Below are 13442 nucleotides of genomic sequence, written 5' to 3' on the forward strand. Positions count from 1 at the left end.
GTCAAATACATAATGGAATATATATATATATATATATATATATATATATATGTGTGTGTGTATGTATATATATATATATAGTAATCAATGATAGTCAAATACATAATGGAATGAATATATATATATATATATATATATATATATATATGAATGATACTATATGCAGTTCCAGAAGTATACATTATTTGTAACTATAACATTGATTTGACAAGATTGGGGTTGCTCATTTCATTTTTACAACTCCCATAAAATATAATATTGTAACTAGAAATATAGTTGCATTTACAATAAAAAACATTGAATAACCTAAAACTGACATCATAATATGTAGTCAGCACGTATCCAATGCATATAGATGATCTTTTATGATAGTTCTACAAGGTCAAGGGAGAGAGCTGAATGGGCAAACCCATTACCCTTTTCAGACATTCTGCTGGCCTGTGGAAAGTGTTCTCCTGTTGCATTTATGTATTTATTACCTTTAGAAAACAGTACATAAACTGCCTAGGTGATTCTCTTCCTGTGTAGACCCAAGTGATGAGCTGTGGATTGGTTTAAATGACATCAAGATTCAGATGTACTTTGAGTGGAGTGATGGAACCCCAGTGACATTTACTAAATGGCTTCCTGGAGAGCCAAGCCATGAGAACAACAGACAGGAGGACTGCGTGGTTATGAAAGGCAAGGTGAGGTACTCCGATGATGCCTGACAGTGCTGCTGTGATCTTCTTTCTCTGCCTTGATTATTATCTGTTGTGATTGCTTCTGTTGTTGATAGATATTTAAGTTGTAGGAAATTCAGATTCAGTTTTTGGAGTGTCTCACTATAGCCTAGCAAAGTCAAGAAGACCATAAGATAGATAAATGATATAAAAGTTTGGCTAAAAGGTAACATTAAGTAATAACTAATAATACTGTCTGTTGAATTCTGCAATTATATATATATATATATATATATATATATATACACATGTTGTACCTGTGTATAAGCACATTTTGAACATATTTATGTATATATTTATTATGTATACAAATATATATGTATGTATGTATGCATATATGTGACTTGGTTCAACAATTCAGGAGCAACCTTCTACTCTTTCAGCCTTCAACTTGCTCCTGGCCTCACTGGTCCATTGTGGCTTCTCTTCTTTTTCCATCCCCCCTTCTCCTCTCACCTTTCTCCTCTCCTTCTACGTGTCCACTACTCTTGAATTTCCAGTCTCACCTTTCTCCTCCACTGCCCATTCACTGGTTCTAGCCTTTTATTGACCAATTAACATGGCGAGAAGGTTCATGTGATACCACCTGAGTATGTGATGGTCTGTTTATCGGGGAGGGGCAACCCCTCTTGAAGAAGCAGAATTAACATTAGAGTACAAACAGCATGAGGCCAACCCAATACTGGGTTTGACCATTCAAGATAAAGAATCACATTAGTCCTACAGTCTCTTTACATATGTACAGTTAGAGCCAAATACACTGCTGACATGTAAGATATGAATTTACCATTGCTAGCATGCATGAGGCCCTGGATTCAGCACTGGAAAGAAACAACTGAACCTAGGTCTGAAAACAGATAATCATTTATTTTTCTTTTTGCTCTGTAGGATGGATACTGGGCAGACAGAGCCTGTGAGCAACCACTAGGTTACATCTGTAAGATGGTATCACAAAGCCATGCTGTAGTACCGGAGGGTGCAGACAAAGGCTGCCGGAAAGTGAGTACAGATCATCCACAGTGACTGAAGATAGCCATGTGATACTGTGGGCTTTGCTTGGTATGAGACAATACTTCCTTATACAAAAGGCCAGTGTTCCAACTGTGTAAATATTCAGTGTCTTACTGTGTCTGATAACTCCACCCTTCTTGAAGTTTTCATGGGGCAGTCTCTGGTCAGTGGGGAGGTGCACACACTTCTTGGCTCCATTCAGAATGTCATGAGAACTGAAAGGGAAATAGAAAATAAAATGAAACACTTAAAGGGCCTGGTTTGGGAGATGAGGTGAAGACAGACTCAAAGAGAAGTTGCTGTGCAGGGATCGGGGAGTCTGAGATCCTCTGGGCAGTTAAAGACTTGAATAATTTTGTATGCTGACATGCTGATAGCAATCTATTATTGGCCACTTTCCTGCTTACAGTGTTTTGAATGAGCTTTCTTCCAGTAGAGGAAACTTTTCAGGACATGACTACAGTTGAGGCAGGGCACCTAGCCTTCAACTTGTGCTGAGTTTCACTGTTAAATAAAATCACACAAACTCATAGTGTATGTGCCTTACCAGCAGAGAGAGACACACTGAGAGACAGATAATAGGTAGGTAGGTAGATAGGTAACTAGGTAGATTGCTAGATAGATAAATGGCATGTAGATAAATATTTACAGATAGATACAGAGTCACACACACACACACACACACACACACACACACAGACAGAGGGACAGACACAGAGATAAACACACAGAGACAGAGGCAGATACAGAACATACAGACACAGAAACACACAGAGTTCTAGGAGGCTAAAATAAATTATATTGTAAAAAACTTCGAAAAACATGAAGAAACTACAAACATAATTTTGTAGGCTTATGGTTATTGTTTTCCTGTCTGATGAGTAGCTCATCTTCCTCTTTTGTACTTTCTTACATCTCCTTGAATTAAGGGCATAGTGAAAACTAATGGTCTTTTGGTTGTATTTCCGGTGCTATTCTGTGGCCACATCATCTGATAACAAACATTGAAAGACAGGAATATATGACTCATAACTTCTTATGGGGCAGATATACTGTGAAGAAAAGCAGCAGGTAATAGAAAAATCATAGCATCTGACAGATGCATGAAGGGTCTTAACAGTGGTCCAAATTCCTCCTAATTTTGTATCCAGAAAATTATCAAGGGAAGTAATAAAGGCTTCTTTTCTTTTGGTTTATGTGAGTGTTTGTATAGATATACGTGTATGTGCTGGTGTTTGTGCATGCATACACGTTTGTGTGGAGGCCAGAGATCAACTTTGGGTGTCATTCCTCAAGTACTATGTACCACCCACTGTGTGTGTGTGTGTCTGTGTGTGTTCACGTTTATATGTATGCGCAAGTTGAGGCTATTCAGCAACCTATGTTATCCTTAAGGAGGAGGTTTCCCACATTGTCTTATTGTTGTTAGTTGTTTGTTTGCTTGATTTATTTTGCTACTTTTCCTTATTGAACATAGGTTCTTGTCTCATAACAATATGTCCTGATTACAGTTTCCCCTTCATTCCTCCTCCCAGTTCCTCCTCACCTCCTCTCCCCTCTGGAGCCACTTCCTTTCTGTCTCCTTATTAAAAAAAAAAAAAACAGGCTTAAGAGATAATAACCAAACACAAGAAAAAATATGATAAGATAAGGCAAAAATCATATCAGAGTAGGACATGGCAACCCAACAGGGGGAAAACCATTCCAAGAGGAGGCACACAAACCAGAGACCCACTCTTTCTCACAGTCAGAACTCCCATGAAAATACTGAGCTAAAAGCTGTAATCTGTATGTAGAAGACTTGGTGCAAACTTGTGTGAGCCCCGTGCTTGCCACTTCACTGTGTGTGAGTTCTTTTGAGCTTTGCTTAGCTGATACAGAGGTGTCCCCTCACCTGCTCTGACTCTTACACTCTTTGTGCCTCCTCTTCCACAGGGTTCCCTGAGCTCTGAGGGAAGGGATTTGATGAAGAACTTCCATTTAGACTCTCTCTCGAAGTAATGACTGGCTGTAGGTCTCTGCATCTGTTCTCATCTGCTGCTGGGGGAAGTTTACTGATAATGACCCCACATGGTTTTTTTTTATTTTTATTTTTATTTTTATTTTTATTTTTATTTTTATTTTTATTTATTTATTTTTTGAGATAAGATCTCTCATTGGCTTGTAGCAAACAGGCCAGAGTGAATGGCCAAGAAACCCCAGGATCTATCTGTTCCCACCTCCGCAGTGCTGAGACTAGAGATCTGTCTTTTTTTAAATCAATTCATGTATTTATTCATTTTACATCATGATTGCAGCCCCTTCCCTTCTCTCCTTTCAGTTCTACCTTCACAAATCCCTCCCGTCATTACCTCATTCCCTTCTCCTCAGAGAACAGGAAGCTCCCATTGGGGTGACCAACCTGGCCTGGCACATCAAGTCCCAGAAGGACTAAGTGCATCCTCTCCCACTGAGGCCAGTCCAGGTAGGGGAAGGTGATCTAAAGGCAGACAAGAGAGTGAGAGACAGCCCCTGCTCCAATTGTTAGGGGACCCACATGAACACCAAACTTCACATTTGCTACAAATGTGTAGGAACCCTAGGTTCAACAGATTCATGCTTTTTGGTTGGTGGTTTAGTTTCTGCAAGCCCCCATGAGCCCACGTTAGTTCATCTATAGGTCTTCTTGGGGTGTTGTTGACCCTCAATTCTACCCCCTACTCTTCCACAGGACTCACAAGCTCCTCCTAATATTTGGCTAGGAGTCTCTGCATCTGTTTCCATCCACTGCTGGATGAAGCTTCTCAAAACACAGTTATTCTATATTCCTGTCTGCAAGCATAGCAGAGTATCATTAAGTGTAGGGAATTGGCTCTCTTCTATGGGATGGGCCTTGAGTTGGGCCAATCATTGGGTGGCTATTTCCTCAATCTTTGCTCCATCTTTATCCCTACACAGCTTGTAGGCAAGACAAATTTGGAGTCAAAAGTTTTGTGGGTGGATTGGTGTCTCCCTTCCTCCACTGGAAGTCCTGCCTGGTTACAGAGAGTGGCCACTTTAGTAGGAGACCTGTCTTTTCTTCTAGGGGACTGAACTCAGACCCTTGTGCCTGCAGGGCATATACTGTACCAAGGTGAGCGGTCTCACCAGCCTCAGGGGATTCCACTTTCTAATTCTATGTTACCAGAGCGAAAACTGCTAAAGAAAGCTGTTAACTCAAAGTGGTTCTGAGCTGCTTCTGAGCCTGGCTTACAATGTGGTATTAGGATTTTCATGCAGGAGAGTTAAGGGATGCATATGTTTTAAGTGTTAACAGGAAAGAAAGGTGGATCTGAGACCATTGATTAGCCATTTTTTAGAACCTCATTTTTATTATGATGCAATTCCAAGTGCATTTTATTGCTATTATAATTCCCCTGGCTCATTTTGTTGTAGTATGGAATTCTTGCTTTTGAGGTCTTGTACTTGCCTTTCAATCCTCAAACAATATGTCAGTCCTTTAGTCTACTCACTGTGCTTCTGAAACTTGTTTTGTGTGGATTTTCAGTCTCGTAGTGTCTATTTTTTTCCTCTTTGTTTTGTATGTATATGTGGTGCATATACATGTGTGTATGCCTGTTCACATGTGTGTCGGTCTCTGTGTGTGTGTGTTCATGTATATGTCTTAAATTAGTGCTTGATGTCTTGCTTGATTGCCTTTAATTTTATGTACACAGAGGCAAGGTCTCTTACTTATTTTGAAACATAAGGCTCTTTTCTGGAATCTAACACACCAAGCAGATAACAGGCATGTTAAGTTGGAGTTGCCTGGCTAGAATTTTCTATTGCTGTCTTCCATAAAAGAAACCCAATCACTATGCTCTGTACTGACCGCTGGCCCCTGCTCCCAGATCCCAGTGTGCACTTGATATACTCCTAGCCAACCACAAGTTGAGCTTTCAATTTAATTTTTTGTACTGGGAGAGTTCCTCAGTTCCTCTCAAGCTCTCCCCTGGAATTTGAATTTGGATGATTTTATATAGTATTTTGTGTAATTGAATGTGTGAAAAGAATGTCATGAAGTCCAATGGCCAAGAGACATCATTTCATGTTTACCACCTCCCTCTGACATCAGTAGATATCTGTGCTTACAAAGGTCCTCAAGTTATTTTCTGCAATGACCTCATATGAAATAGATCCTGGACTGAGCTGTATTATTCGGTTTCCTCAGGGGTCATTTCACAAGTAGTGTGCCTTGCAGGATGCCTCCGAGTGCCAGAGGACAGCCTTTCCTTCCTATACTATCATTACCTGTCTTGTGAGGGACAATGTCATGTGAATTTCTTCATTCAAATGCATAAGCAAGTCCCGTTGCATTTAATAGCATTCTGCCCCATTTTCTTTAGACTTTCCAGTTCGGCTACTTGTGTTATATGAAGGGATCATTTAACAGTATTTCTTAATAAATACGCATCGTAACCCCCTTTTGCCTTGTTACTTGATGGCGTTTATAGGGATGGAAACGGCATGGGTTTTACTGCTACTTGATTGGATCCACCCTATCAACCTTCGCTGATGCAAACCAAACATGCACAAATGAAAAGGCTTATTTAACAACAGTTGAAGACAGGTATGGAAGTATATTAAACTTATTCTACAATAAGCCAAATAGTGAAAGTGTTAAAAAATAAAAACCCTTAGAGTTAGTATGCTATACATGCTGAAGTAGATTACATATGTTCTTGAGTCATGCTTTACTAAAGGTAGAAATGTTTAAAATACTCTTATTTGTTGGCTTAATTGAAAACACTATAAAGGTACTTTGTTACTTTTAGGCATCTATTTACTTAAAGCTTACTTTTAAGACAGCGTCTTATTATGCAGCCTGGCTGGCCTGAAGTTGCTATGTAGATCAGACTGGCTTTGAACTCATACAGATCTGGGGACACAATGACTGACATCCGTATCCAGATGTTTATGGCTAATCTACTGAATGCATGATACAGATCTAGTGTTTTCTATTCTGTCAGCTGTCAAGTTTTAAAGCAAAGAAAGTTTGGTCCAGGTAACACCCCATTTTGTTCTCTTAGCACTCACTCTGTGAAAAAGAAGTGCGAAAGAGAAGCACTCCAAGGAAAGACCAGCTCACATGTGTGTTTTCCTAATGCACACTCACCACTCAAATCAGTTCTCTAAACTCTAAGGCGTCAAGGCTTCCCCTCGCACCCAGCAAGCAATTCTTCAGCGACTCCACCCTAGGATCCCTGAACTTAAATCAGTTCTTACGTTATATGTTTGGCAGTCGTGTCAGATCCACACAGGCAGGATTTGGTCCTCTGGAGGATGTACTTTACTCATGTCAGGTCCAGTTGCAAGCCCTAAGCTGTGTTGCCTGCATTTCTGAAGGGCCAGCTATAGAAATGCATTCCTACAACCTCATGCTAGGCTCCATTCATTTGCTTGAACAACTCAGAGAACTCTGGGAAGCACTTATATTTCCTGATTCACTTAGGGGATGTCATAAGGAGAGGGTCAGGTGAGAGGGCTCAGTGAATATAGTGCTTGTCACACAAGCACTTGAGATTGGATTCCCCAGCCCACAGGTAAAAGGTCAGGCACTATCATCCTAGCTCCACGGAGGCAGGATTCCTAAGGCTATTGGCCAGACAGCCTGGATGAACTGGTGAGCTCCAGGTTCATTGAGAGACCCAGACTCAAAATGCAAGGTAGAGAGAGATTAAAGAAGATACCCAACATTGATCTCTGGTTTTCATATGTGAAACACACACACACACACACACACACACACACACACACAGAGAGAGAGAGAGAGAGAGAGAGAGAGAGAGAGAGAGAGAGANGAGAGAGAGAGAGAGAGAGAGAGAGAGAGAGAGACAGACAGACAGAGACAGAGACAGAGACAGAGACAGAGACAGAGACAGAGAGACAGAGACAGAGAGACAGACAGAGAGAGACACAGAGAGAAAGACAGAGCGATAGAGAGTTCTATAAGGATGCAGGTGAAGAGACAACCATGGTGAAGTGGAAGACAAGGTACATGGAAATTCCATCTTTTCTACCGCCCTGCACCGTGCAGGAAGCTCCACCAGCTCAGCCATGTGGAACACTTTGTGAGCTGCTTGGGGGACTCTATTGCTTCAGGGTACTTGCTAACAGACTAAGCAAGGAAACATGGCAGGAGCCAAGATGCTTCTGTGCCTCTCAGGGCTGGCAGCCTTTCTCCCTCCAGGGTGTGGCACATAGATTCCTGGGATTCATAGAATGGGTCTTATCACTTATTACCCATCAGAGTCCCACAATTATGATCCCAACTTTCCAAATATAGACTGTAATATCTGCATATATTCTACTCATTCTTTCTTTCTTTCTTTCTTTCTTTCTTTCTTTCTTTCTTTCTTTCTTTCTTTCTTTCTTTCTTTCTTTTTTTTTTTGGTTTTTTCGAGACAGGGTTTCTCTGTGTAGCCCTGGCTGTTCTGGAACTCACTTTGTAGACCAGGCTGGCCTCGAATTCAGAAATCTGCCTGCCTCTGCCTCCCGAGTGCTGGGATTAAAGGCGTGTGCCACCACACCTGGCTTCTTTCTATTCTTTTATCTTAACTAAGTAATCAACCAAGCTTTGTTGGCTTGGCTAATAGAATGATAGGCCAAGAAAATCAAACAGAAAGTAGAGGGTTTTAAAATGTAACTTTAAGCTCTGAGGTTTCATTCACCTTTGAGATTTACTTACTTCTTTGTTTTATTTTCTTTCTTACTTTTTTCAAAGCTTGGCTTATACATTCAAAAAAACTTCAAAAATTTTAAAAGTCACTGACATCTTATTGCTTCAGGGCAGACTCAAAATCCACAGAGTCCTGCTGATACTAAAAATCCTGTGATAAAAATAGATACCAGAGGATTGTGTTTCAAACTGCATCTTCCTCTCCCAGCAATGACATGCTAATATAAACATCGAACTACCAGAACACAGATACGCATTTTCTCAAGACAGAGAAGATTAATTGTTTAAGTACCATGGGGATACATTTGTGATTGGTTGGTTAAAGAATCAAAAACAAGAAGAGAATTATTCTTCATGTGTTCTCTGAACTATTTGTATTTAGCTCTTTGTATTTAACTGTCATTTAAATTTCCGTTTCATGTTTTAGAAAGTAAATTGTACTTAGAGTGTTTTGGTTGCTCTTTTTAGGCATCGGGAATTATTCAGACTATGGTTAAATATAACATCTGCCATTTTTTATCAGGGACCACAGTCCTTTTTGTTCTCCTGGGCTCTTGATGTTCCTGAAAATGCAGTGCCTATTTTCCAGAGACGTTTCTGCCCAAGTTGCCTGCATTGTTTCAAGTTTTTTTTTTTTTTTTCTTTTAGCTAAGACAGATCTTTATTGCTTTGCCTATCATCAGAAAGGGAAAGAAACATGATGACATGATGGTTCCAATTTTTGATTCTCCTTGATAACCCTATCATCTGTAATCAAGAATTGAGCAGGACATTTGACCTGTGTAAAAAGTGGACTGGTTGTTTCAAATAATTTTTCCAACTGCTGTCGTTTTCTTCTTTGTATTTTCAAAGTTCTCTTAAATTTTGTGAAGGCTAGAGAGGCCAATATGAGAATGAGAGAACAATGTCTGAGTGGATCGAACCACTCAGCTAGATGGTAGTTTAACTGCATAAACCTACTTTTCCTTAGTGAAGACTATTACAATGTAAATGATATAATGCTATGACTCCTGTGTGACTCTTTGTGGGAAGTTATGAAATGTTTATTCATGCCAGATCATAAAGGAAACGATTCTGCCCAGGTCCACCTTGGTGAATGAGAGAGTTTACAGAAGGAGTGTGAGTAAAGGTTACATATGTGGGTATGAGTGATTTACTGGCAGCTCCCTCACTGTAAAGCCCACTTCAGCATGGGTGATGATTCATGAATGCTGCATCCCTGACACTCCCTGACCAACTTACACGTAGCTCCGTAGAAGAGTCTCATCCCCCTAGCAATTATTTATTGCTTCTATAATCCCAGGAAGAGGCCCTGTGAGTCTTGTAACTTTCATAAACCTCCTGAGCTTTCTAAGTTCTTTAGCTTCCTGGATCTATGAGATATGTTCTGTCTTTAAGAGAGAATGTTAGAATCCAGAGGAAATGGCTACAGAGGAGTAAAGCAATATTTGAATTTATCAATGAAACAATATCTCGGGTATACAATTGAAATGATTTTCATGTTGATAATCTAAGAAATTTGCATAAATGTTTCTAAAGTTTAGTTGAATTTAATTCTTTTAAAGATATGAACAAGCATTCCTGACTAGTTTGGTTGGATTGAGGCCTGAAAAATATTTTTGGACAGGACTCTCAGATGTTCAAAACAAAGGGACGTTTCGGTGGACAGTGGATGAGCAGGTGCAGTTTACACACTGGAATGCCGACATGCCAGGTATGCGGGAGCTGTGCTCAGGGCAGATCTAGGGGTCCGTGCTCAGGGCATTCCCTCACTCCTGCCAGCAGAGACTGCCAGTCCTGCATAGACCTCTCCAATGCAGCATGCTAGTCAACTGTGTTTCAGTAATCTTTACATTTCTCTTCTCCCATGCCCTCCCATCCAGCTTTCAGTGTTCTGGGGCAAAGAGGAAGAGAAAATTGTTAAGTAATTTGGTTCTGGTATATTTAAAGGAACAAAACATTTCAAGTGCTCTCAGGTGTTAAGAATATTTGCCCAATTTCCCCAAACGGAACTCTCTAGGAAGTAGATGTAAAACTTTTCAGTGGGGCTGAATAAGAATATGAATATCCGCCCGGTGGTGGTGGCACACGCCTTTAATCCCAGCACTTGGGATGCAGAGGCAGGCAGATTTCTGAGTTCGAAATTCGAACTCAGAATTTCTCTCTTTCTTTTTATTATTTTTTAATTTTTTTTTTTTTTTTTTTTTTTTTTNGTTTTTCGAGACACGGTTTCTCTGTATAGTCCTGGCTGTCCTGGAACTCACTTTGTAGACCAGGCTGGCCTCGAACTCAGAAATCCGCCTGCCTCTGCCTCCTGAGTGCTGGGATTAAAGGCATGTGCCACCATGCCCGGCTTAAACTCAGAATTTCTACAGAGTGTTCTACAGAGTGAGTTCCAGGACAGCCAGGGCTACTCAGAGAAATCCTGTTTTGAAAAACAACAACAACAACAACAACAACAACAACAACAAAAGAATATGAATGTCCTTGAACGGTGGGACCAAGGCAAATGCTCACAGGGAATCATTATTCCAATTTTTGCATTAACCCTTTACAAACATTGGATTTTATTTTATCTTTCCAAGATTAACAAGGGGCATTTGATTATCTTCTTTTAAAAGATATGGAAATTGAAACTCAAGATCTATAAAACTAGAGATGCCCAAGCCTAGACTCATACTGATCTTGCTAGTAAACTGGTCTGAGGAATCCGGTTTTGGACCAACCAGCTGCCCTGGTATTTTGACTTGCTTTTGTTAATGGGAGACCCAAAGTAGACTCTCTAACAGACACTAAAAGCTCCTTTATCATCTTTCTACACTGGTGTTACTGGCAAATAATATTACTGACTATGCCATCTCTCAGACAGTTCAATACCCTTTACAGAAAACAAATCAGTGTACCAGTATCACAAGCTATTCGAGGAATAACCACTTATGCGTATGGGTTTGCTACTTGGCTCAGTAAGTCCTAATCTCCAGCTGTTAGTCAAATTTGAATAAGCAGCTTTGAGTGGGGAACTGATGTCACCACTCAGATTATATTGTTTGTACACCTGCTATTTGATTATTAAATCATTGAACATTGGAACTGTGAGATTCAAGATCATGTAAATGAACACATTCTCCTTTTGTTTGTTTCAGTTTGGGGGAAAGTCACAGCTCTTACTGGGTAGCTTTACTTTGCCTTGGTAACTTAATCGCCAGGAGGATTCTGAGTGATGAGCACTGGAATACCTTCAAGAATAAAAATTCATTAAACTAGAACCATAGCTCAGCTGTGACCACTGAGAGTCTTGGAGACAAAGTCTCTTGTTGTGTAGTCCAGGGTTAGACTGGAACTTACAATGTAGCTGTTCGAGCTCCCTATGGCGCTCACTGTGTAGGCTGGTCTTAAACTCAAGATCCTCCCACTTCAGCCCTCCATGTGCTGGCACCACAGCCTTGCACTCAGGCCCCACTATCCTGTATCTATTTGATGGAAAGATGACTGAGTGCCCAAACATACAGCTTCAAGAACAAACAAGGCACTTGGGGCCTGACCTGAGTATCAAGAAAGATGAATGAATCTTGTAGCCAGTAGGTCAGGAGGGTCACAGCAGCCTCAGCTGTCATCTATTGCAGTAGCAGTCGGTTGCAGTGTAAGACTGTGCATCTAGGAATCTGAAAAAAAGTCTCAGGGAACTGGGAGCTTTAGAGAAAATGAACTAGAAAGGATGTGTCTCCTTAGAACTATGATAATAAACTTTTAAGTATTTAAAATCCTTTGAAAACGATTGATAAAATTAGTTCCTCTTAGCAGCAAGAATCTTGATGTTTTCAAACCTCTATGTGACTTCTTACTACAATGACCACAAAACAGAATTACAAACTTTCAGTTCTACTGTGATCATTGTTTGATTTTCTTCACTACCTACCTCACAGTTCTGCATAGTAGAGCCTGTGGTTTGCATCTTAAGACAAGGAAGCAAGAGAAGTTGAGCAACTTTCCCAAACCCTCCAACCCAGATGTGTCTTGTTTGGAAATCTTATCAACTGCTTTGGTCCTGGAGACTGAAGTGGATCATGGTGGGGAGGGGAAAAAAATCTCAGAGAATTAAAAAGGAAAGGTAGGAAGTCCTGCAGAAGGACAGGAAGGAAAATCCATTATGCTATTATCTTTGCCATTATAACCAAAATATTTCATTATCTAATGTCTGAATGTGAACCACACTGCCAGATGTGGAAAATATAAGATGTTATCAAAACTTTTTATATTTATGATGATCACGCTGGGAATATAGACCACAGAAATAAAAGGCAAAATATGGTAACCCGCCTTCCGAATGCTGTATTTCATTCTTCCATGCAGGGAATGAACACACTGTTTTGCCACTTTGATGACCTTTTTTGAGCATGGTGGATATTCCATAGGTAACCCATGGATTGAGTTCTTCTTTATGTTTAATGCAGGACGAAAGGCTGGATGTGTTGCCATGAAAACTGGAGTGGCAGGTGGCTTATGGGATGTTTTGAATTGTGAAGAAAAGGCAAAATTTGTGTGCAAACATTGGGCAGAAGGAGTGACTCGCCCACCAGAGCCCACAACAACTCCTGAACCCAAATGTCCAGAAGACTGGGGTACCACCAGTAAAACCAGCATGTGTTTCAAGGTAAGGATCACTTGCCAAATTAATAAAGAATCTGAAACATCTAAGATCTAAAACCAAACTACAGAAGACGCAACTTCCAGCTTCAGCTCCACCTGTAGAAATTTTAATGTGATTTTATTGATGGCTCTTTGGGTAGAAATAAATGACTCATTAACTGAGACCCACAAACACAGACAACAGCCCAGATAGGACTCTCAGACCTCTTGCCTCGTCTGCTTTGTTGTAATCATTCCATCTTTGTTTCCCCTCTGTGATTTTCTAGCACTGTAATGAGCTTATAATGCTTGTTTTAAGAAAACATCTGTTCTTTCTTACTCTACCCTCTGGCATTTTGTTTTGCCCTTGCCTTCAAGCCTAAGCT

The 13442-nt window shown here is 40.3% G+C and overlaps 1 protein-coding gene across 1 annotated transcript in view; it reads left to right on the forward strand.

Annotated features, from left to right (window-relative positions):
* The window catches only part of Mrc1 (mannose receptor C-type 1), a 90853-nt gene that overhangs the window by 41370 nt on the left and 36041 nt on the right, over positions 1-13442 (forward strand). Inside the window, exons 8-12 of the mRNA XM_021192603.2 lie at positions 529-686; positions 1611-1721; positions 6206-6321; positions 9996-10144; positions 12882-13081. Coding sequence (XP_021048262.1) covers positions 529-686; positions 1611-1721; positions 6206-6321; positions 9996-10144; positions 12882-13081 — 734 coding nt within the window. The remainder of the gene's footprint in view (positions 1-528; positions 687-1610; positions 1722-6205; positions 6322-9995; positions 10145-12881; positions 13082-13442) is intronic.

The sequence above is a fragment of the Mus pahari genome, chromosome 3 (assembly GCF_900095145.1).
Source record: "Mus pahari chromosome 3, PAHARI_EIJ_v1.1, whole genome shotgun sequence".
Lineage (NCBI taxonomy): Eukaryota > Metazoa > Chordata > Mammalia > Rodentia > Muridae > Mus > Mus pahari.